Below are 26,363 nucleotides of genomic sequence, written 5' to 3' on the forward strand. Positions count from 1 at the left end.
CATGCAGACATCAACAGGTTGTCCTCTAGATTGGAGGGATAGTTTGCCATGATCACCAATATACCTCCAGGAGTGAGGTGGGGTGATTTCATTTTGTAGCCCCAGAGAGCTACATGATGGGCAAGATTCTTGAGGAGGTCCACCTCTTGAATCAGAACCTTGCTACAGGAGCCCACAATATTTTGTAGCAGGATGAATTAGTGGCAATGGATGCAGTTAGATGCCAGAGTGACAGATGCAGAGTCTAGTTGCATGTCAGATACTGGGGAGCACAGTTCCGAGTTGGAAGCAGTGCAGTTGGCATAGTGCAGAGTTAGTAGCAACGTAGATGCCTTAGTGACATCGCAGGTACTAGCAGCAATCCGAGACTCGGACGACAAATGCATCATATTGATCATTGTTGATTCAGTGTTTTGGATGCCTTTCAGTTGCAATTGTTGTAATTGCAGCAGCAGCAGATGGAGAGGGAGTAGCACTGCAGATGCAGTGTTGGCAGCAGTTCAGCAGGGCCAGTAGCAACATGAATGCAATGTATAACAGAGTTGCACAGTAGTTAGTGGGCAACAAAAGCTAGACATCAACAATGTGACAGGAGATGGTGTAGAGACAGGATGTTGCTTCAGTGGGTTGCAGCATTAGAACACATTCCTTGCTAAGAGGGAGTGTTAGTTTTTGTAGCATCGAATGTGTTCTAGCCACGAAATTTGGTGGAGAGGCTAGAATACGTGTATTCTCCAAAACCCAGAAATTGTTTTTGGAAATTCCATCTAGACGACTTAATTAAAATAATTAATTAGTTTTTAATATTTCCTAAGTCTAAACTTAGGAAATATGATTAATTAAAGGGTATTAATTAAGTCATGATGATAATCTTCTAGAAAAAGACTTGGATCGAGTTCTAGTTAATCTTAGCTATCAATTAAGTTTTAATTGTGGTCGTTGATGTTTCAACAAGAGATTATAAGAAGAAACTCGATGGGGCTTTGAGAAAACACATCAACAGTTCGATTTCACTAGCAGATCGATTTCCAGAGTAGTGACAATCAGTTGCCAGAGAGAGAGGGGTAGAGACAGTGAAGTTGGAGGAAGGATTCTAGATCCAGTGATTGCATTTGCAGAGAGGCAAGTGAGCCACGGTGAGGCTAATGCAGAGCAGTGCAATAGCCTCTAGAGGCAATTTTGAATCTATTGGGGAAAAGCATAGTTTCAGTGCCAGAACCTCAGCAGAGGTTTCAGAGGCCAGGAAAAACATTTTCCCAGACAACAGCAGACCCGACGGCTTGAGGAGAATTTGGTTCGAGCCGAGTGCAACAATGACTACACTAGGGTGACACAGTGGTTGCGCAAAGCCAGTTTGGACGAATCAATTTGAGCTGAGGTCAGAGCCCGAATTTGCCTGTGGAGTGAGTAAATTCCTCACCAGATTTTTCTTGCCAGTTTTTCTTTGTAGGATTGCTAGTTTTGGCATCCAGTTGTACTAAGATTATTTCACTGTTGCATAATAATAAAACCCTTAGTCATTGCACTAGTTTTCCCAAGTTGGGTTTTTCCTGGGATATTGGTCGAAAAATAACTGTGGAAATTTATGTGCGTGTGCTAGCATTTCTTCCAACATTTATTTTTTTTGTAGTTTTGTTTGTGTAGGTTGTAGTGTGATTGATTCAGTATTTGCTGTAGCAAACAATAGATAAATTGTTAAAAAATAATTTAACAATTAAGAGAATTATTTCCAGTTGCTGCAATAGGATACAAGTTTCTGAATTTTCACAGACACTCGGAGTTCTCCGAAATGAGGAAGAGTCTTGCTTGAAACTCTTGAGCTAAAAAACCTTTGCTTCTCTTCTGCTAAACAACCTCCAAGAGAGAGTTCGATCTTCATAACATAATGAACAAAAAATGCAAAAGTGGAGCCCCAATGTGTTATTTATAGATGTTGGTCCTTTTTCACTTAGTGGTCCCCTCTGTCCACAAGTTTGAACTCTCCTTTTCTTTTTCCTTCTCCTGGTGTAAATTTCTCAAGGGGGTCGAATTTCCCTCTTTGGTTTGTTGATTTGGGGTAGCATCAGATGTTCTCTAGCCATGGAAATCGGTGGAGAGGCTAAAGCACATGAGATCTCCAAGACCCAGAAATGGTTTGGGCAGATTCTAACCAGTTTGGGAGATATTAAAGTAATTAATATTTTTAATGGAGTTCCTAAGTGTAAACTTAGGAAAAATAAAATATTAATGGATATTAATATAAAACTGGGTAGAAGGTTCCAAAAATCATGGATCAAGCAAAATCTAATGACTTAGCTATTGATTAGAGATTTAATCTCGGCTGTTGAAGGACCAACGAGAAAAGTATAAGAGGCTTGAGCCTCAGTTGGAAGAGACACTAGAGTGATCAGTTATTCAATTTGGTAGAGCATGGTTGCTAAGCAAAGTCGAATCAGTGATCAATAGCGAGGGGCAATGAGTACTGGCGAAGAGGAAGAGACAGTGCTAAGAGACCAACGCAGAAGCAGTGAGTGAGAGGCAACAACCAGGGCAGGCCACACAGAGCCCAACAGAGACAGCACAGAGGCCAGAGGGAATGCGTCATCCATGGAGAGGGCAACTGGAGTGACGTAGAGGGTCCCAGAGGTTGTGCAGTGCCTCAGAGGGCTGATGTAGAGGTCAAAAGGGCCAGCGTAGAGCTTCAGAGTTGCTGGAGAGGGTTTCTTGGGACAGGTTTTTTGAATACTTGTTTCCAAATATTGAGGTATTGTTGCCGTGTATTTTTCTCTTTCGAGTGAGCTGATTAGGCACCCAGTTGTACTCAAGGAAATACTGCATAATAATAAACCCTCAGAATAGCTACACTGGCTTTCCCGCATTGGGTTTTTTCGAGGAAATTTGTCCAAAAATAATGGTGTCAGTTGTGTATTTTTTTCTTTCAGATGTTGATCTGTAGATGTTGTGACTGTATTGTGTTTATTTCGGTATTTAAATGTTTTAAATAACTTGTTCGAATTTAACAAGTAGAAGAAATAAACCAGCATAATACAAATTAAATTTCTAATGGATAGACCTAGAAATTTCAACATGGTATCAGAGCATGGTTGCAGATCAGAGTAAAGTTGAAGGCATCAGCTAAGATGAGCATTTGCAACAGAATCGGCTGTCCGGAGTGACAAAAGCTGATCCTTGCAGAAGCGACAGAGGAAGTGTTGATGCAGAGGGACTGCACAATCAGTCCGGGCCAGAGAGAGGCCAGCGCAGAGAATGAGGAGGGCAGAGAGAGGTTCACGCAGAGCCACACAGAGACCAGGAGGGTTGACATAGTGGCTGAGGGAGTTGTTTTTGCTAGTGTCGGGATTGCGCAGAGCCTAGAGGTTCAACCCTTCAGTTGATGGGCATAGGAAGCTGTGGGGAGTTTGTGGGAGCGAAGCTTGTGGGGTATTGTGGTCAAAACAGTACCTAACAGGGCAAAACCAAGGTAGAGGGAGTTGCTGCCGAGGCGGATTTCTAGCCAATGAATCCAGATTAGTGTTGCAGTTGCACAGACGATCGAAGAGGGGCAAGTTGACGATTGGCAGAAGGATTTGTAAGAGGGAAATCACGACTCAAAGTGAGTCTAGCAGAGAACTTCTAGATGGGAAGTAGAGAGACTTAGCAGGAATCGAACCGAGAACTTCCAGGCGAGAAGTAGAGAGACTCGGAGGAGTCGATAGAGAAGAGCAGAGAGATGGCCGTGAATGGGCTGAGGGATCAGGACAGGCTGGATGGGGCATCCAACTTTGTGGTTTGAAAGGCCAGGATCCTGTCCATTTTAGATAGACATCGCATCAAGGGCTTCGCCTTGAGAGTAATGGTTATCCCAGTTGACATAGTAGCTAATGAGAAGTATGAGGAGGCAATGGCCAAGGCAAAATGCATCATCCTTGATGGGGCCAAGGATCATGTGGTCCAACATATTGCCGAGAAGGAGATGACAAAGGAAATGTGGGACACCTTGAAGACGTTGTACCAACATACTTCCGTGCAGAGGAAGATGTTACTTGAGAATTAGCGATAGTCATACCAGATGCAGAAGGGAGAGTAGATAGATCTCTTCCTTGGTTAGTTGAAGGAGATCCGGGACCAATTGACTTCTGTAGGGGCCATGCCAGATGAGGAGTTGATGGTAAGGACCGCACTTAACACAATCTCCGAGGATTGGGAGACATTTGTCCAGAGCATACTGTGCAGGGTAGATCTTCCAGATTAGGAAGAATTGTGGGTGACTCTTCGTCAAGAGGAGATCGGTCGGTTAAGTAAGGTGGGAGGTAGCAGCAAAGGAGTGCGGATGAAGAAGGAAGAGGAAGAGGATGCAGCTCTGGCATTTGCAGGAAAGCAGGAGAAGAGGAAGAAGAAGGACCTCTCCAAGGTGAAGTGCTTCCATTGTGGGGAACTGGGTCACTATGCGAACCAGTGTCCAAGGAAGAAGAGTAAGGGAGAGGCTTTTGACTCTAAGGCAACACCAGTGAAGGTGGAGAAAGAAGTTGAGGAGGATGACGATTGTGCAATGAGTACTCATGTACCTCTAGAGAAGAGGTGGGGAGACATCGAGCTGTAGTCAGGAAGAATACAGGTGATGAGGGGTAGGATCCTTGAGGTACCCAACCTCTTGGATTATGCCTGGCTATTGGTGGATGTCGGTAAAAACGGATGCGGATGAAGCGACAGAGAGTGCTATAGTGCAGGAGTTCCCGGACAACGCGAGGCTAGCAGGCTGCAACAGTGCGAGAGGCACGAGAGTGTTGCAATGTTGGAATTTCTAAGTTTGACACATTAGAAACCCTTCATGTACTTTACTGATTTATTCCTACCTACTTGTTCTGTTAATTAACAAGATATTTACCATGTAAATACTGGAAATAAATACAAGTACATGCTCAACACATTACATGTCATCAACTGAAGGAAACATAAACAAGCACACAAATGACACCGTTATTTTTGGACTAATGTCCCCGAAAAAACCCAATGCGGTAAAACCGGTGCAACTATCTGAGGGTTTGATTTATTAAGCAGTTTCAGAATACAATTTGGGTGCCAAATCTGGCTCACCAATAGAGAAAAATCTCGGCAATAGTACCTCTCCTTCGGAGATAGATGCTCCGACTGAAACCTCGGATAAACACTTTGGCAACTCCTCAGCTCCAATTTGCCCCACGAAAAACCCCAACGTCAGCCTCTTCTGCCCTCCACGTCAGCTTTCCCGACAGTTCTAGCAGTTCTCAGCAGTTCTGGTTGTTCCCGGCAATTTCGACTGTTCTCGGCAGTTCCAACTTCTGCCCTCTGTGTCAGCTTTCCCTGCAGTTTCGACAGTTCCCGACAGTTTCGGCTGTTCCCGGCAGTTCTGGATTTTGCCCTCTGTGTCAGATTTCTCTGCAGTTCAGGAAGTTCCTGGCAGTTCCGACTGTTCCCGGCAGTTCCGGCTTTTGCCCTCTGTGTTAGCTTTCCCGACAGTTCCGGCAGTTCCAGCTATTCCCGACAGTTTCGCCTTCTGCCCTCTGCGTCAACTTTCTCGGCTGTTCTGGCAATTCCCGACAGTTCCAACTGTTCCCGGCAGTTCTGTCTTCTGCCCTTTGTGTTAGCTTTCCCGGCAGTGCCGGCTTCTGCACTGATCCTCTCGGCACTATCTCTGCCTCTCTGCTTTTGTATTCACTGCCCCTCAGCTGCAAGTCCAGATAATGCTCTCAACTTTCTCAGCAAACCATCCCCACAGAGTCGAAATCTTGATCTCTTGGTGTGTTCTCCAAGTGACCCTCAAGCCTCTTATACTTTTCTCATTGACAAATGAACTGTCGAGATTAAGTCCCTAATCAACAAATAAGATTAGATTTGGCTTGATCCATGACTTTTGGACCATTCTAACACAATTTTATATCAATTCACATTAATATTTTATTTTCCCTACGTTTAGACTTAGGACTTCATTAAAAATATTAATTATTTTAATATCTCCCAAACTATTTAGAATTTGCCCAAACCCTTTCTAGGTATTGGAGAACTCATGTGCCTTAGCCTCTCCACCAATTTTCATGGCTAGAGCACATTTGACGCTACCCCAAATCAACACTCTCTCTTAGCGAGGACTGTGCTCTGGCAATACTCCCTACTGAGCACCACCCTGGTCATTCGACATCGATCCCTGTGCTGATGCTAGGCTTGCTGCCCAATATCCTCTGCATTGCTGCATCCTGTACTGCTACCCATGGCCCTGCCATTGCCACTGCCACATCCGTACTACAACTCCCTCTTCATCCTGATGTTGCCCATGGCCCTGCCACTGCAACTGCTGCATCTGCATTGCAACCCCTCTCATCATGTTGCATCGCGCTGCCCATAGCACTACCATTGCTAACTGTTGGACTGCAACTCAGTTACTGAGAAGTAAGTAACTGATCTCCCAACTCTGACATCTCCGCCAGGCTAGAAACACTCCTGATGCTGAAGCTCCCTCTGTCACTAACAAGTGCTCCCTCTTTGACCTCTGCGCTGCTGCAACAACTCAGTGCATATCGCACCGTTTTACACCTCTCTGTGCCATCCTGCAGTGGTGCAACACTCCCGTGCTTCTCACACTGCTGCCTCATGCTGTCTTGGGAATCCTGCACTGTAGCTCCCTCTGTCGCTCCATCCGCATCCATCTCTACTAACATCTGCCAATACTGCTACTCCTCTTCGGGGCTCCCGTAGAAAGGTCTAATCCAAGAGGCTGGGTACCTCGAGGATCTTGCCCCTCATCGCCTGTAGTCCGTTTGACTATAGCTTAATGTCTCCCCACTTCCACTCAAGTGGTGTGTGAGCACTCATGGCACAATCATCATCCCTCAAGGCAAAGGCCTTGATATAATGTTTTAGTATTGACAGGATCCTGGCCTTCCAGACCACAAAGTTGGATGCTCCATCCAGCCTATCCTGATCCCTCAGCCCATTCACGGCCATCTCTCTACTCTTCTCTGTAGACTCCTCCAAGTCTCTCTACCTCCTGCCTGGAAGTTCTCGGTTCGACTCTTGCTGAGTCTCTCTACTTCTCGTCTTGAAGTTCTCTGTTCGACTCCTCTGAGTCTCTCTACTTCCTGCCTGGAAGTTCTCTTTTGGACTCCCTCTGAGTTCTGATTTCCCTCTTGGAAATCTTTTTGCCAACCGGCCCCTCTCCAATCGTCTGTGCAACTGCACCACTGATCTAGATTCCTTGGCTAGAAATCTGCCTCGGCAACAACTCCCTCCCCTTGGTCTTTCCCTGTTAGGTACTGTTCTGACTACAGTACCCCATCAGCTTCATTCTGCAACTTACCTACAACCTCCTAAGCCCCAACAAACTGAAGGTTAGAGCTTCTAGGCTCTGCACAATCCTGGCACTAGCAAAATTCACACCTCTTGGCCATGGGTGTCAATCCTTCCTGACTGAGAAAGATGACTGGGCACTGCGTAGGTCGAGTCTGCTCCCATCTGCCACTGTTCTGATCCTCTTCCTGGCTCAAACTTGATGACGCAGGCACTGCACCACCCCTTGTTGCTTCTCTGCTAGGAACAACTTTTGTCACTCAGGACTACTGTTTTCTGCTGCTGCTGCTTTGCTCGGGTGATGTCCTCAGTTCTACTGTGATCTGCAATCACGCTTTGATACCATGTTGGAATTTCTAAGTCTAACACGTTAGAAACTCTTCACGCACTTTATTGATTTCTACCTACTTGTTCTGTTAATTAACAAGTTATTTACCATGTAAATACTGGAAATAAATACAAGTACATGCTCAACACATTATAGATCATCAACTGAAGGAAACAGAAACAAGCACACAAATGACATCGTTATTTTTGGACTAATGTCCCCAGAAAAACCCAATGCGGGAAAACCGGTGCAGCTATCTGAGGGTTTGATTTATTAAGCAATTTCAGAATACAATCTGGGTGCCAAATCTGGCTCACCCAACAGAGAAAAATCTCAGTAGCAGTATCTCTCCTTTAGAGACAGATGCTTCGGCTGAAACCTGGATAAACACTCTGGCAACTCCTCAGCTCCAATCTGCCCCACGAAAAACCCCAACGTTAGCCTCTAGGGATTGCGTCATCCACTTCTTCCCTCTGCATCAGCATTCTCGGCAGTTCCTAGCAGTTTTGACTGTTCCCGGCAGTTCCGGCTTCTGCCCTCTGCGTCAGATTTCCTGAAAGTTCTGGCAGTTCCCGGCAATTTTGGTTGTTCCAGGCAGTTTCGGGTTCTGCCCTCTCTTCTCGGCAGTTCCCAGCAGTTTTGGCTTCTACCCTCTGCGTTAACTTTCCCTGCAGTTTCGGCAGTTCTCGACAGTTCCAGCTGTTCACTGCAGTTTTGGTTTCTGCCCTCTGCGTTAGCTTTCCTGGTTGTTCTGGCAGTTCCTAGCAGTTCCGGCTATTCCCGACAATTTCGGCTTATGCCCTTTGCGTCATCTTTCTCGGCAGTTCCCAACAGTGGTGGCAATTCCCGACAGTTTCGGCTTCTGCCCTCTACGTCTGCTTTCCCAACTACTGCGTTGATCCTCCCAATATTATATCTGCCTCTCTACTTTTGTATTCACTGCTCCTCAGCTGCAACTCCAGATCACTCTCTCAACTTTCTCAGCAAACCCAACCCCAAAAAGTCGAAATCTTGATCTTTTGGTGTGTTCTCCAAGTGATCCTCAAGCCTCTTATATTTTTCTTGTTGACAAATCAACGGCCGAGATTAAGTCCCTAATCAACAAATAAGATTAGATTTGGCTTGATCCATGACTTTCAGACCATTCTAACACAGTTTTATATTAATTCACATTAATATTTTATTTTCCCTAAGTTTAGACTTAGGGACTTCATTAAAAATATTAATTATTTTAATATCTCCCAAATTGTTTAGAATCTGCCCAAACCCTTTCTGGGTATTGGAGAGCTCATGTGCCTTAGCCTCTCCACCAATTTTCGTGGCTAGAGCACATCCAATGCTACCCCAAATCAACATGCAACGGTGTAGGATGGAACAGAGAGGGTTGCAATAATGAAGATGTAGGGAGTTGTTGCAGCAACACAGAGGTCAGTAGAGGGAGCACTTGTTAGCGGTAGAGAGAGCTTCAAAATCGGGAGTGTTTTTAGCCCGACAGGGATGTCAGAAGTTGGGTGGATTAGTTACTTCTCAGTTACTTAGTTGCCGTGCGGTAGCAGTTGGCAGTAGCACGATGCATCATGATGAGAGGGGGATGCAGTGTTGGGAGTATGGACCAGCAACAACGCAGATGTAGAGGGAGTTGTCGTACGGATGCAGCAGTGGCAGTGGCATGGCCATGGGTAGCAACACAGGATGTAGTTGTGCAGAGGATGTTGGGCAGGTAGGCCTAGCATCAACACAGGTACTGGTGCCGATAATCAGTGTGATGCTCAGTGAGGAATATTACGCACAGTCCTCGCTAAGAGGGAGTGTTGATTTGGGGTAGCATCGAATGTGCTCTAGCCATGAAAATTGGTGGAGAGGCTAAAACACATGAGATCTCCAAGACCTAGAAATGGGTTGGGTAGATTCTAACCAGTTTGGGAGATATTAAAATAATTAATATTTTAATGGAGTTCCTAAGTCTAGACCTATGTTGCAGGAAACGTGGTATAGAGGCTCGTTTCCGTACGGAAACGGGTACGAAATGCGGAAACGCGTTTGGTACGGCCGTGAAATGCGTTTCTGCCGTACTACCACGTTTCCCGAAACGGAAACCTGGCCAGTATGGCCGGAAACGCGTTTCAGGGCCGTACGACCCACGTTTCCTCATTAACTTGTGTGTGTGTGTGTTTTTTTTTTTTAATTTGTTTTTTAATTTAGTTTTAGGGTATGTTAGTGACTTCTTGTTGCTTCTAGATGCGTGTCTAAAGTTATAAAAGTGAATTTTTTCCCTAGTGTTGATATGCAGTTCATCAGGAAGTTTGAGGGATATGTAGTTCATGGTAATGTTAAATTCTTAAAGTAAAAGAGATATTCTCCTTTATTTTTCATTTTCATCATCCTTTTACTTAAATTTTTAACATTACCATGAAATGACTCAAGATGTTTGAGAGTGGTTTCGCCCTCATTGGATTTCATATGGAGAAAGTAGAATTTTAGATCTCACTCAAAATCCAGTAGACTTATTTGTTTTTCAGGGTTTCAGGTTTGGAGGGATTGCAATGTTTCCATTGGATTTTATCATGTACTAGGGTATGGAACTTGTATTTAATCAAGAGAACCAAGCCCTCTATGCAGGGAAAACTCCCAATAATCAAGATCATGTAGGGTACTAGGGTATGAAACGTGTATTTAATCAAGAGCACTAAGGTCATTCGACTATGTAGGAGGAGACTCCCAATACAACAGTGGTCTTTCTCAGAATGGATGTGGATGCAGAAAATCTTGATTTGGATCTCTCTCTTGCAGCCTTATAGTCTTTATTGTACTTGCAGCCTCATATATTAATATAAATAAAGGCTGATTTTGAGGTTTGGATATATAATAAAGGTTGCTTTTGGATATTCTGATATTTTTATTTTCATTATGTGATCATTCATGAGTAAATGTGATGTAAATTAAATCTTAATGTTTAAGTGTAAATTATGAGTATATATATATATATATATATATATATATATATATATATATATATATATATATATATATATATATATATTCGCGTTTCCCCGTTTCCAAAATTTGGGGAGGTCGCGTTTCGTATCGCTTCCCATTTCGGAAACTCGTACCGGTTTCCCCGTTTCGTGCAACTTAGGTCTAGACTCTAAGCCTAGAAAAAATAAAATATTAATGGTTATTAATATAAAATTGGGTGAGAAGGTTCCAAAAGTCATGGATCAAGCCAAATCTAATCATTGTCGTGGATTAGAGATTTAATCTCGGCTGTTGAAGGACCAACGAGAAAAGAATAAGAGGAGGCTTGAGGGTCAGTTAAGAGACATCATAGTGATAAGTCATTCGATTTGCTAGAGTGGGGTTACTAAGCAAAGTCGAATCAATGATCAGCAGTTAGGGGCAGTGAGTACTGGGCAAAGAGGCAGAGACAGTGCTAAGAGACTAACCCAAAAGCAGTGAGCGAGAGGCAACATGCAGAGAGCAGTTGGAGTGACACAGAGGGTCCAAGACGCTGCACAGTGCCTCAGAGGGCTGGCGCAAAGAGGTTTGAGGTTGACGCAGAGCAGCAGGAGGTTGACGCAGAGGCCAGAAGGGCCAACGCAGAGCTTTAGAGTCGTTGGAGAGGGTTTCGTGTGACAGGTTTTCTAAATACTTGTTTCTGAATAGAGAGGTATTGCTGCCGTGTATTTTTCTCTGTCAAGTGAGTCGGTTAGGCACCTAGTTGTACTCAAGAAAATACTGCATAATAATAAACCCTTAGAATCGCTGCACTGGTTTTCCCGCATTGGGTTTTTTCGAGGACATTTGTCCAAAAATAACGATGTCACTTGTGTGTTGGTTTTCTTTCAGTTGTTGATCTATAGATGTTGTGACTGTATTGTGTTTATTTCAGTATTTAAATGTTTTAAATAACTTGTTCGAATTTAACAAGAAGAAGAAATAAACTAGCAGAATACAGATTAAATTTCTAACAGTTAAACTTAGAAATTTCAACATGGTTGTCCCCATATTTCACGTAAGAAAAATTATTTCCTTTTCCTCTAATGTTTATTTCTCCTTTTTTCCTCCAAAAATTGAGTGGGGCCTCCATAACCCTCCTTTCCTAAGTTTTATATGCCAAAATATTTCCTAACGCCAAAATTGCAAAAATGAGGATTTTGATGGGGAAAATTATTTATTGGGGACATGACATCATCACGTCACTTGGAATTTAGGCCTCTTGAGCTAATTCACACTCTTTTATTGTGGAGAATTTTGATCTAATAATAGAGTTCAGGATTCTGTGATCCATATCAATTTAGAGAGAGAATCTTCGGCGAAATTACCCTTCAATTTATATTTTGGTCCTAATTCTGCTAACTAAACTAATAAAATATTTTTGACCCCAATCCTTGAGTCAAACTAGCTGTTAGTCAGGAGTCTCTGCTCAGCTGGATCTGTTTCTTCAACCTGTCCTGATGATGAACCACACTTGTTGGTTCGAAACGCGTCGACAAATGATTTTCCTTGTGATTTTCGCTGAAGATTCTCTCTCTAAATTTTGATCTATTAACGCATTTTGACATTTGGAGCTGATTTGCTTATCTTTGGAGCTATTCTTTGGATCAAATAGGTGGATTCATTTTGCATTTTATCTTGTAAGTGTACCTATTGTTGAATATATATATTGTTTTGTCTAGTGTCTGGAATATGTTGAATCTAAGGTTTGTTATTGTGTCCTAATTTGTTAAAAATTTATTAAAGCCTTCTAGATGATCTATTGCATGCATTACTTATACATAACATGTGAATAAATCTTATAGGGGTGAAATTTAACTAGCTCTCCCATGAAAATTCCATTATCGATTGCATATATAAATGCTTGAGTTTTGGTGCTAGGGCATCAAGATTTTGGCCTCCTTAGAAACCTTTTGGTTGATCTATCACATCATAGACTCCATACTCCCAAGGAACAATGGATTGGTCCATATTGTTGGTGATCAAACTTGTTTTTATCCATAAATTTTCCTCATCTAATTTGGCCTTTTTAAGGCCAAGCTTGCTTACTAGGGCTTGGTGTGAATTCCTAGGCAAGGTAGATTTGTGGGTTTGGGGAGCCTAAACATCAAGAGGAGGGTATTTGCCACAAAATCCCTTCTTTTGGCATGCATCCACTTCTAACTTATCCATAAATGTTTTTGTCGTAGTTTTTTTCCCTAAGGTAAAACTATAGTCTAGTCTTGCTTCAACTTAGGGGCTTTTTTGAGGGTTTCATTTACCTTGATCTTGTTGATATACATTGTTGGAAACCCTTTCTCATTGCCTCAACCTTTGGCCATCCCGACACAACTTATCAAACAATTCATAGGTCTTTGTCTCATATAATAAGCCACCATCAATAAAGCAAATTGCCTCCTATTGGAGCCTTGGTCCTTAAATTGTGCCTTTCTCAAGGAAAGCCTCCTTAAGTCACCTAATACCCCAACCCTATAATATTTATTAGGTGACCTTTTCGCATACTGTGACTCCTCCCATTGGTGAAAATCCATAAAGAATAGTGGGTTTGGCTATGGTGACAATGGGTAACCAGTGTTGCGAAAAACACAAAATCGCGATTTAATTGATTATTTTTTCCAAAATGAATAAAATTGCGATAAAATTGTAAAAATCATCAAAAAATCATACAAATCACCAAAACATTGTGAAAAAATCGCGATAAAAGTGTGGTGACAATGGGTAACTACCAGTGTTGCAAAAATCGCAATCGCAAAATCTCTGATTTTTTCAAAAATGGAAAAAATTGTAAAAAGCGCCAAAAAATTGTAAAAATCACTAAAAAATTGTGAAAAAATCGCGATAAAAGCGTAAAAATCACCAAAAAATTGTAAAATAGTAAAAAAAATCGTGGCTGCTTTAGATACTAAAAAAATTGATAATTTTTTTTTTTTTTTTTTTTTTCATAATGTTGTTGATGTTTTGTCGATTTTTATTGATTTTTTTTTAGATTTTTTCCTTTTTCTGACCCCTTTTACTGTTTTTTTCCTGGATTTTTACGATATTTTTCCTTTTTCAGACCCTTGCTGATTTGCGATTTTCGCAACATTGGTCACTACCCCATTGTTGTCACTTGGTCTAGTGTTAGCCTTTTAGGGTACCCTTCTCCAAGGCTTGCTAAATTTTGTGACAAGAGAGTTTATTTATGATATTTCATGTATAATATCCCAAGTTTATGCATTATATTGTTGTTTATTTTTACATGAGGTAAACAGGTACACTTTCACAAAAAGTGGGAAACCTTTCTAAACCACAAACTGAAAGAGCTTCTAATAAATAAGCAATTTTTCTTTCAAATTAATATTATGTATTGAAAACTCGTATCATTTGTAAATTTGTAAACAGCATATGTATGTTCATTATTTTATTTTATTCTGCTGGTTGATTGGGCCTGATAAATGTTTACACCAAGTGGCTATTTTAATTGTAGTGAGAGAAGAAAGATACTTTTACAGCCCAGGGAAAGGAAGGTTAATTTGTTATTGATTATCCCAATTGCGATTTTCAACATTGGTCACTACCCCACTGTTGTCACTTGGTCTAGTGTTAGGCTGGTAGGGTACCCCTCTCCAAGACTTGCTAAATTTTGTGACAACAGAGTTTATTTATGATATTTCATGTATAATATCCCAAGTTTATGCATTATATTGTTGTTTATTTTTACATGATGTAAATAGATACACTTTCACAAAAAGTGGGAAAACCTTTTTAACCCACAAATTGAAAGAGCTTCTAATAAATAAGCAATTTTTTCTTTTCAAATTAATATTATGTATTGAAAACTCATATCATGTGTAAATTTGTACACAGCATATGTATGTTCATTATTTTAATTTAATCTGCCGGTTGATTGGGTCTGATAAATGTCTACACCAAGTGGCTATTTTAATTGTAGCCAGAGAAGAAAGATACTTTTACAGCCCAGGGGAAGGAATGCTAATTTGTTATTGATAATTTGATAGGTGTGATACTAATAAAATAATAATTCTCTCTAACATAAAAAAAAATAAAAAATACATATATTTAGAAAAGGTTAATGTACAAAAATGAGTTGCTTAAAATCAATGAAGTATTAAATAGCACATATCCATACTACTTTGGATCTCTTACTCATGAAGAAGTTTCATGACTTTGGTATTAAGATAGATTTATGCTAATGTCAATAAACATCAATTTCTTGTAATGTGTGTTTGTACTGTTATCATCCTGGTACGTAATATCTAGATTTCTGTCATTAACTCACAATATTGAATACTGCTCTAGAATTCTGCCGTTGGCTCACAACAGTGAATATTTCATATGTTTTATCTACATTGCTGTGATGAATCCTTAATATCTTATTACAGAGAGGCTTTGAGATTGCACAGACAACTTGTCGGGGATAAAATAATTGAAGACGATGAATTTTGGGCCAAAAGGAAGGTTTGTAAAAATGAATGCCAATATTTTAGATCATGCAGGCCGTGGAGCATGTTTCATAAGGAGTTAAGGTTAACCTTTATTAAGTTACAGCAGTTATCTGAGTTAAACATAACAATCAATTCTCAAGTTTACTACAATGTTTGTCGCATTAAATTCTTGATGCTTTGTCCAAGTTTATTACAATATTCCAAGTAATGAAAACATTTGTATTAATGCAGAAATTACTTCAGGCAGTTGCTTGTGAACCTACAAACCAACAGACTGGATTAGAAAGTGTCATACTTTCATACCAACTAATGTCTGGTCTCCAAGTAAAATCTGCGCTCTTATATATATCTATCCAATATTTGTCCACGAAAACCTGTTATTGGGATGTAGATTGGCTTTTTAATGACCTCAAATATTGCATCTATGTCTAGTATTTTGTATTAAATCCTGTTGCACCATATGGAAAATAATTGGAAGAAAGCAAGCAAGAAATATAATCTTAGAACAGCTTGAGGTTACTGTATTCTTGTTATTGGGCTAGATAGTGTGTTTGTTTGTTTGCAACATGACATGATATTCATGAAATATTCTTAGCTGGCGTTGAAGCTTATTTCTCATCTTATGTTTCTTTTTTCTGGTTAATGATTATTGCGCTAGCAGACAGAGAATGCACAAATCAAATCAGAGATCATTGAGCAGGTAATAAATTGAGGGCCACTCTGTAAACTTTGCAATCAAATATCGAGCATAGATGTTCATATTACTAGTTGTGATCAAATGAATTATTGTATCCCCCAGGAGTATTGAAATCCTTTCTGTGGTACAATCCGGAATTGATTGGCTGACCACAGGGATTGTCCATCTGGCGGGTTTTATACTTGTCGTAGCTGCACTGATCAGGGATTTGACCTAACTAATATGGCTTTATTCTTATAATATAAAGAAAGAATAGACTGTGAATTGAAATGATGTCTAAGAACACTGAGGAATAAGAAATTTTCTTACTCCACTACTTATTAATGCAGATTTTTACTGAGAAACCAATGGTGCTTCGGGAGTTTCTGACAAAAGTACCTAATTCGGTGAGATATACTAACTGAGCATGAATGTATTGTAGATTTTACCTTTCAGATACACTATTGGGATTTAAATCCCAATTAAAGTTACCTAAGGTATCTTAAAAATTGCTTGTTCAAACACTTTAAAAGTGGCTCACGAATGGGAAGTTCATGAATATACGGTGTGGCACTGAGCAGCTCAATAAACAAATAGCAATAAGTGTATTACAATTGGTGAAATACTAATTCTGTTGACAGATGAAGGAACCTGAATTTTGGAAGAAATTCTTAACTGCGGAGGAATATCGTCGTAGGGAAAATATAGCTCTTGGAAGGGCACAGGCACATGTAGACAGCCAACTTGCGATTTTCTTGAAAGACGATGATATTGTAGCAGATGAAGTTCAGCACAAGGTATATGAAAATATTAGTTTATATTCAGCAAATGCAAATGGTCATTACAATTAGTGTGCATGATTCAAGTCTTAAATGATGAATATGGACAATTAAAACATTCTGTCATAACTTATAAGCATATAATTTATGTACTCGTGAATTAATTGCTTGGGTTACCATGCGTTAAATATAGGCTAGTATACTAATGACTCCATGCTTTATAATTGCATATGAAAACCTAAGAAAAGGTAAAAATGATGATAGAAAAATAACACACACACATACATCTTAGGAATTCATACATTGTGATATTCCCACTTAGCAACATTGCTAAGGGGAAATATCAATTTTTCCAATTTTGTCACATTTTGCAGTTACACTTAGGAAAAGTGGGTTGCGGGACCTCACTTGTGTTTTGGAGCTAAGGAAAGGCCCAACTTAGGAGAAAAGGGAAAATCGAAATGCTAGTAGGTGGTGGGACCACTCCAAGGAGGAAATACGACCCCCCTTGGAAATACACATTCCTTGGAGGGAAAAGAAGAGAGATTCGATGGCTGGGACCCACATGGGCAATTGGGAGGCACAATGACAAAATAGGAGGAGGCACTCATTTTGGGCATCTTTGATCACTGAGCATTCACCTTGACTAGCACACTCGAGGTGGAGACCAAGTCTGCATGTGCTGTTGAGCACAAGAGATTTTCAGGCGAGAATCTCACCCTTGTTTCAGTGTACTTCGAGTGCCAGCCCTAGGAGGGGATTTCCATCATTTTGAGATTGATCTGAGAGCATTGCAGTGTGTGCGTGGAGAGGGTTTAGTAGTGACTGTGCAGGGCTTGCACACCTCTTTTTCATGCCATACGTGGGACACAAGGAGTGAAGGAATTTGAAGTTGAGATTTGTGGAGGAGTTCTGGGAGGAGTTCTGGGGAAGATTTTAGCTGTTTTGGGGCCATTCAGCAACAACACTTATAGGTGGGTCGCAATACCCAACAACTGAGGAGCTAGGGGAAATTGGGCCGAACTTTCGAGTCAACATTTGGCCAATTACTAAGTGGGTTTTTGTGGGTTATTGGAGAAGGGACCGAGGCTAATTTCCCGGAATTTTCTGAGCACCGGAGGAGGCCCTAGCAGCCATTTCTTGCAGCCAACAATTTAGTTTCCTGGGGAGATCAGCGCAGAGCCATAGAGAGATCAATCAACAACATTTCGGGACTTGCTTTCATCACTTGGGCTTTGTTAGCTTGCCTTGAGCAAGCCCAAGTGCACACTTTCCAAACACCAAATTGTAACCCGATGATTTTATAATAAAATGGCCCAGAACAATGCAGTTTTTGGCTCAATTCATGGTGTCTGATCTGTATGTAAAATTCGTGTGTGTTTTTTCTATGTTTGCTTTGTTTATCATTGTATATTTCGGTTAGGAATATTACATACATTCATACATGTAATAGGTGTTCACACATGATATAAAGATTAAAAATAATATAAAGACAATAAGGAAGGGGAATATATGTTGTTATGAACATTTTCTTAGTTAATATGTAGTTAGTCCATTTGTTTTTTTGTTAGTTTATGGATTTTTGGTACCATCAAATAGGTGTTCTAGTCTCAATTTGTATCTAAGAGGCTAAGGAACACGAGATCTCCAAAACCCAAAAAATGTTTGAGGAAACACCTAGAGACCACTTAGTTAAATTAATTGATTAATAATTAAAAGGTTCCTAAGGCTAGCTTAGGAAAATTGATTAATTAATGGGCAGTAATTGAGGAAATTGACTTTTGCTCTAGAGACTTCTAGAAAATTCATTTGACAAAGTCTAAGGTGATCTTAGCCAATGATCACGATTAGATCTTGGTCGTTGATCCCTTCGGAGATTATAAAAGCAAGTTGATGTGATAGAGATAAACATAGTTTACAATTGTGAGAGCAAGGCAGTGTGAATTTCCTAGTGCGTAGTATTCAGCGAGGCAAGAGTTCGAGCCAGAGGGAGAGCATCAGAGAGAGGGAGCAACAAAAAATTCAAGACTAGGGTTCCAGAGAGTTTTCCAGTATTTCTCTAGTGTCGAAGTGGCAGGAGATAGGAGGCTGAATTATCTGCAGAGGTTTGCAGAAGCCAATGTGAATTGCCAAAAACCCTTGAGCGAGTTTCCAGACAGAGGATTCGGTCGCTGGAGGCAGGATAAGCTTCCAGGAGGCAGAGCAAGTCACCTCCAAAGGTAGAGGGAGGCAGGACGACTCACTTGGAACCAATTTGTAGGTAGTGCATGTGATCCAGTGCTAGCAGTGCGAATACTAGGCTGCAGTGCGAGTGGCCAGTGTGGGTTCGAGTAGGGTAGAGGAGTTTGAGTTGCTTAGCAGAGGAGAATCATGATCTCCAGATTACTTTGGCCAATATATTTTCCGGAGGATTTGTAGTTGGCCATCCAGATTATTGTACTCCCAAATTTGTTGTATAATAATAAAATAAACCCTCATATGCTACATCGGTTTTCCATTTGGGATTTTTCTAGGGAATTTTTAGTCCAAAATAATTGTGTCAAATTTTTATGTGTTTGCATATATTTCTCAGTTTCTTATTTTACTTCCGTAGCATAATTTATTTGTGAAGAATGCATCAATGAGTTATTTGCTATTTGCTGTAAGCAAATAAATTGTTAATTAGTTAGGAGAATAATTTCTTGTTGGTGCATTCGTGGAAATTTCACATGGTATCATAGCGTTATTGATCAGATCAAAGGTTGTAATGCCCCTTCATAGAGTAATTTGGAACAGGATTAATCCCTACATTTTGGGGCCAATTTTGGAGGAGATGGGGCCCTTTCAATTTTATTAGGAGACTTAGACTTTAGTAGCAAGTTATTTTTGTTTGATTAAGTTGTGTGGGGGCCACCCACACTAGGAAAATACACACCCCCTAGTTCGAATTTCATGAGAGGGGAAGTCGATGGTTAAGTGAGGGATCCACAATGGAGGGAAATGGAGGGAAAAGAGCTCCACGAAATCTATAAAAGGAAGGCAACACTCCTCATTTGAGCATCTTTGGCATATTGAATTTCTCTTTGGTTGCTCGATCTGCTTAGCCGAGTCACTTGCTCTTTAGCAAGAGTTCTTCAAGCGGAGAGCTCACCTTTTCTTCGGGGGACTTCGAGTGCCACCCTAGAGAGGTTCATCTACATTCTTTCGGAGGAGGGTTTCATTGTGATTTCCCGCAGTTGTATCTAGTGTCTCCATGTGGTGCGTATTCCTGGAGGATGCAGTGAGGAGAGGCCAAGTTCTGATTTTGATATCTTTTAGATGAGCTTTGTGAGAAATTGATTACCTAATTCCCTACTGCAACAACTGATTAGATTTCTTCTACTTGTTAATTTCATAATCAATTTATTTACAGTGTTACACAGTAAACACCAAAATAAATCTATTGTAGCCTTCACAACATAAAAAATTTTGTGGAAACAAGTACTGAGCAAGAAATAAATAACACACACACATTTACACAGTTGTTTTTGGACAATGTCCCCGGAAAAACCCAATGTGGGAAAACTGATGCAACAACTGAGGGTTTTAATTATTATGCAATAGTTTCTGAATGCAATCTTTCGATGCCTTATTGGCTATCTGATACAGAGAATATGACTGGCAGAGAATTAGTGAGAAATACTTCACATTATCACTAGAGATTCGACCCTGATCTAGCCACTCAATGGCTAGTCTTAAGCTGCCTCTGCGTAGTCACTGCGCTGCTCTCTATCACATCTTCTAGGGATCGCGTCACTCCTTTTGGATGATCGATTTGCTGGTTGGATGCTCTATCCTCTGGCCCTCCAGTCTCACACCCTGGATCCTGACACTGGATCTGATCTGCTACTCAACAAATCCATGAATCTCCTCAAGGTCTCTGCACTACCTCAACGTGGTTTTATGCTACCCAACGTGGCTCTACGTTTCCTATTTTGGATCTCTCTCTGCCTTCTTTGCAATGTATCCCCAAATTAGGAAACTCTGTAACCGCAAAACTATCTCTGCCCCTCACTGCAAGAAATCTCCTCAATGACTTCTCTGTTGATTTTTCTGAATCTAACACATCAGAAATTCCTACTATATTGTCTGGTTTATTTCACCTACTTGTTTACTCAACAAGTTATTTAACCATATAAATACTGAAAATAAACACAAATGCAGTTTCAACTCATCTACAGTTCATCAATTGAAATAACAGACAAACACACAAGGGACACCGTTATTTTTGTACAATCGTCCCTGGAAAAACCCAACTTGGGAAAATCGGTGCAGTAGTTCTGAGGTTTCTATTATTAAGTAGCTTTCTTGAGTACAACTAGGGTGCCAAACTGGCTCACCCAACAAAGATATCTATCTGGAAGTAATACCTCTCTTTGGAAGCAGATATTTAGCAAGTCTACTCCACGAAAATCCTTCCAATGCTTCTCTGAGGCTTTGCGTCAGCCCTCCTGGCCTTTGCGTTGCCCTGGAACCCCCTGCGTCAGCCCTGTGCTACTCTGCGCTGGCTCTCTGGCCTTTTGCGTCATCCATGCAGGCCCTGCTAGCTTCTGCGTAGTCACTTTGGCCTTGTGCTTGGCTCCTGCTAGCTCTGCGTAGCCTCCTCAATCACTGCGCTAGTCCTCCAACACTATCTTTCCCTCTTTGCTATGTAGTCACTACTCCTCGCTGCAACTCAGATCACTTTTTCAAATTTTCTCAACAAACCCGCCTCCAGAAAATTGAACTGAGTGATCAATCTTGGTGTATCTCCAACTGACCCTCAAGCCTCCTCTTATACTTTTCCTGTTGAATGTTCAACGGCTGAGATTAAGTCTCTAATCAATGGCTAAGATTAGATTTGGTTTGATCCATGTCATTTAGAACATTCTCACCCAGTTTTATATTAATACCCATTAATATTTTAATTTTCCTAAGTTTAGACTTAGGAACCCCATTAAAAATATTAATTATTTTAATATCTCTCTAACAGGGTGGAATATCCCCAAACCATTTCTGGGTCTTGGAGATCTTATGTGCCTTAGCTTCTCCACCAATTTTTATGGATAGAGCACATCTGACGCTACCCCAAATCAATGCTTTCTCTTAGCGAGGAATGTGCTCTAGTAATGCTCACTGAACATCACCCTAATCATCTGACACCGGTACCTGTGTTGATGCTTGGCCTGCTGCCCAACATCCTCTGCACTGCTGCCTCCTGTACTGTTGCCCATGGCTCTACCACTACCGCTTCTACATTTGTACAACATCTCCCTCTGCAGCTGTGCTGCTACTGGTCCTTCCTCCCAACACTGCATCTGCACTGCATCTCTTTCTCATCATGCTGCATCATGCTGCCCATAGCACTACCACTGCTAATTGCTGCACTAAACTTAGTTACTGAGAAGTAAGTAATTGATCTACCCAACTAATGACATCCTTGTCAGGCTAGAAGCCCTCCTGATGCTGAAGCTCCCTCTGTTGTTATCCAGTGCTCCCACTGCTGCCTCTGCGCTGCTGTAACAACTTTGTGCCTCTCGAACTGCTTTAAACACCTTTGTGCATTTCTGCACTGTTGACCACCTCTGTGCTTCTCGCACTACTGCAACCCTCATTGCGCTGCTATAGATCCCTGCACTCTAGCATTGTTTTATCGCTCCATACGCATTTTGTTTCTGTCGACATCCGCCATCCTGCTGCTGTCACTCGGGGCTCATGTAGCCGGATATGATCCAAGAGTTTGGGTACCTCAAGACTCCTGCCTATAGCTCAATGTCTCCCCACCTCTTCTCTAGAGGTGCATGAGCACTCATGGCACAATTGTCATCCGCCTTGACTTCTTTCTCTGTTGTAGTCGGAGTTGCCTTGGAGGCAAAAGCCTCTCCCTTATTCTTCTTCCTGGGACACTAGGTTGCATAATGCCCCATCTCCCCATAATGGAAGCACTTTACCTTGGGGATGTCCTTTTTCCTCTTCCCTTGTTGTCCCGCAGATGCCAGAGCCACATCCTCGTCCTCCTCTTTCTTGATTCAACCTCCTTTCCTGCTACTTCTCGCCTTTGTCAGCCGTCTGATCTCTTCTTGGCGAAGAGCTGCCCACATCTCTTCCCATCCTGGAAGAGTCGCTCTGCCCAAAATGCTTTGGACAAATGTCTCCCACTCCTCGGAGATTGCATTCAGGGCGTCCTCACCATGAACTCCTGATTCGGCGTGGCCCCTATGGAAGTAAGTTGGTCCTGAATGTCTTGCAACCTACTGAGGTATAGATCTATCTGCTCCCCCTTCTGCATCTGATACGACCATAACTGATTCTCCAGTAACATCTTCCTCTGCACGGAAGTGCCTTGATACAATGTCGTCAAGGTATCCCACATCTCCTTTGCCGTGTTCTTCTCGGAAATATGTTGAACTACATGATCCTTGACCCCATCAAGGATTATGCACTTTGCCTTGGCCATTGCATCCTCATACCTTTCGTTATCGGATGGGTCGACTGGGATAGCCACGATTCTCAAGGCGAAGCCCTTGATGCGATGTCTATCCAGAACAGACAAGATCCTTGCCTTTCAGATGACAAAGTTGGATGCCTCGTCCAACTGTCATGATCCCTTAGTTCGTTCATTGCCATCTCTGCTCTTCTCCTCAACTCCCTCTAAGTCTTGACTTCCCTCCTGGAAGTTCTCTCTTAGACTCCCTCTGAGTCTCAATTTCCCTCCTGGAAATCCTCTGCTTGACTCCCTCTGAGTCTCGATTTCCCTCTGGAAATCCTCCTGCCAACTGTCGAACCGCTCCTCTCCGACCTCCTTTGCTGTTGCAACACTGATCTGGATTTCTTGGCTAGAAATCTGCCTAGGTGACGATTCCCTCTACCTTGGTTCCGTTTCATTAGGTATCGTTCTACTTCGACAGCAACAACACCCCCACTAACTTCCCAACCCACAATCTGCCCACAACTCCCTAGGTCCCAGCAGCTGAAGAAACTGAGCCTCTTAGCTCTACGCAATCCGGGCAAGGTTGAATCGCTCCTCTGGCCAACTGCGTCAAGCCTACATGACTGAGTAGGATTACGTGGCTCTTCGTGAGCCTCTTCTGCCTCTCTTTGCCTCTGCGCTGGTCATCTCTATGGCTTGAAATGATGATGTAGGCCCTCTGTGTCACCCCTTCTCTGCTACCTTATGCTTAGGAACAACTCTGTCTCTTGGAACAGTTGTTTCTGTTGCAAATTTTCTGATTTCGCTAGTGCGTTCAGTTCTCCTGTGATCTGCAACGCTCTAATACCATGTTGATTTTTCTGAATCTAACACACCAGAAATTCCTACTACATTGTCTGGTTTATTTCACCTACTTGTTTATTCCTTAACAAGTTATTTAACCATATAAATACTGAAAATAAACACAAATGCAGTCTCAACTCATCTACAAATCATCAATTGAAATAACAAACAAACACACAAGGGACACTGTTATTTTTGGACAATCGTCCCTGAAAAAATCCAACTTGGGAAAATTGATGCAACAGTTCTGAGGGTTTTATTATTAAGCAACTTTTTTGAGTACAACTAGGGTACCAAACTAGCTCACCCCACAGAGATATCTATCTGGCAGTAATACCTCTCTTCAGAAGCAGATATTCAGCAAGTCTGCTCCACGAAAATCCTTCCAACGCTTCTCTGAGGCTCTGCGTTAGCCCTCCTGGTCTTTGCGTAGCTCTGGAACCCCCTGTGTTAGCCCTTTGCTGCTATGTGCTAGCTCTCTGGCCTTCTTCGTCACCCATGCAAGCCTTGCTAGCCTTTGCGCAGTCACTCTGGCCTTCTGCTTCGCTCCTGCTAACTCTGCGTATCCTCCTCAATCACTGCGCTGGTCTTTCGACACTATCTCTGCCTCTCTGCTATGCACTCACTGCCCCTTGCTGCAACTCAAATCACTTGTTCAAATTTTCTCAGCAAACCTCACTCCAGAAAATCAAATTGACTAATCAACCTTGGTGTATCTTCAACTAGCTCTGCGTATCCTCCTCAATCACTGCGCTGGTCCTCCGACACTATCTCTGCCTCTCTGCTATGTACTCACTGCCCCTCACTGAAACTCAGATCACTTGTTCGAATTTTCTCAACAAATCCTGCTCCAAAAAATCGAACTGACTGATCAATCTTGGTGTATCTTCGGCAGATCCTCAAGCATCCTCTTATACTTTTCTTATTGAATCTTCAATGGCCGAGATTAAGTCTCTAATCAACCGCTAAAACTAGATTTGGCTTGATCCATGTTATTTAGAACATTCTCACCCAGTTTTATATTAATACCCATTAATATTTTAATTTTCCTAAGTTTAGACTTAGGAGCCCCATTAAAAGTATTAATTATTTTAATATCTCTCTAACCGGGTGGAATTTCCCCAAACCATTTCTGGATCTTGGAGGTCTTATGTGCCTTAGTCTCTCCACCAATTTAGATCATCTTGACTTGATCCTCGTCTTCTTCTAGAAGAGACTTGATCCTCGTATTCTTCTAGAAGATTCACACCCAGTTTAATAAGTACCTTTTAATTATTTTAATTTCCTAAGTTTAGACTTAGGCATCCATTAAAAATAATTAATAATTTAATTAAACCTCATCCGGGTGGAATTTCCCAAAACGATTTATGGGTATTATGGAATGGATGGGTCCTAGCCTCCATGCAAAATCTTGAGGCTAGAGCACATCCGATGCTACCAAAAATCAACATTTCCTCTTAGCGAGGAATGTGCTCTAGTGTTGCAAGCCACTGAAGCATCACTCTAACTCTGCAACACCTCCTCCTGCGCTGTTGATGTCTGGCCCTACTGCCCACCAACCATTGCGCAATTCCAATTTATGCTGCATTCACGCTGTTGCTGACTTTGCTGAACTGTAGTCAACTACTGCATCTGCATTGCAACTCTGTTGTTGCTGCCACTGCAACGTCTACAATGGAAAAATATCCAAAATACTGAATTAACTGTGTTTAGTATGATGCATCTGTTGTCTGAGTTCTGACTGCTGCTAGACTCTGCGCTGTCACTTAAGCTTCGGCACTGCGGTTGATTTTGCTCTGTGCCAACTGCATTGCTGCCAACACTAGCTCTGCGCTTCTTAGTATCTGATCGATACTAGTCACTACATTTGTCACTCTGGCAACTGACTGCACCACCTGACACTGGTCCATCCTGCTACTGCTGACTATGGGCTCCCGTAGCAAGGTCTTGATCCTAGAGGTGGACACCTCAAGGATCCTACCCATCCTGTAGCTTTCTGAAGCTACAACTCTAGATCACTCCACCTCACCCCTGGAGGTATCTCAGCAATCATGGAAAGCTCTTCCTCCACCTTAGAGGAAAGCTTGTCAATATCAGTGGATGCAACTTGTTGATCCCGCTTCTCCTCCTTGTCCCTCTTTCTGAGAGGACATTGAGTGCTGTAGTGACCCATCTCACCACACCTAAAGCACTTGATCTTTGAAATGCCCTTTTTCTTCCTTCGCTACCCCTTTGATGCAAGGGCCACGTCCTCTTTCTTCATGGCCTTTGTCCCACTGTTGCTACTTCCACTAATTGTGGTCTTCACCAGGTCACACCTCATTACCTCCTGCTGCAGATCATGTAATGTCCCAAAGAGTAAATAACAATGCTAAACAAGAAAAATACACATGACTTAGAAAAATCTAGACAACAATTAAACACCCATAAAATTGCACCAAAACTGCGCCAAATTGAGCCATTTTATTATCAAAGGAGAGTACAATGCATGGACTGTGTGCACTTGGCTTGCCAAAGCAAGCTAGACAATCCTAGGTGAGAAAAATGTTTCCCGGATGAAAAGGAAAGACTT

The 26,363-nt window shown here is 41.7% G+C and overlaps 1 protein-coding gene across 2 annotated transcripts in view; it reads left to right on the forward strand.

Moving 5' to 3' along the window:
- The window catches only part of LOC149222991 (general transcription and DNA repair factor IIH subunit TFB1-1-like), a 505,404-nt gene that overhangs the window by 169,653 nt on the left and 309,388 nt on the right, over positions 1-26,363 (forward strand). For both annotated transcript variants that reach the window (XM_089383212.1, XM_089383213.1), the window contains exons 7-11: positions 15,004-15,079; positions 15,298-15,390; positions 15,728-15,766; positions 16,093-16,149; positions 16,384-16,539. In XM_089383212.1, the coding sequence (XP_089239338.1) occupies positions 15,004-15,079; positions 15,298-15,390; positions 15,728-15,766; positions 16,093-16,149; positions 16,384-16,539 (421 nt within the window). The remainder of the gene's footprint in view (positions 1-15,003; positions 15,080-15,297; positions 15,391-15,727; positions 15,767-16,092; positions 16,150-16,383; positions 16,540-26,363) is intronic.

This window comes from Pinus tabuliformis, chromosome Q (genome assembly GCF_031772625.1).
Source record: "Pinus tabuliformis cultivar Carrire ecotype Pingquan chromosome Q, CPIR1, whole genome shotgun sequence".
Classification (NCBI taxonomy): domain Eukaryota; kingdom Viridiplantae; phylum Streptophyta; class Pinopsida; order Pinales; family Pinaceae; genus Pinus; species Pinus tabuliformis.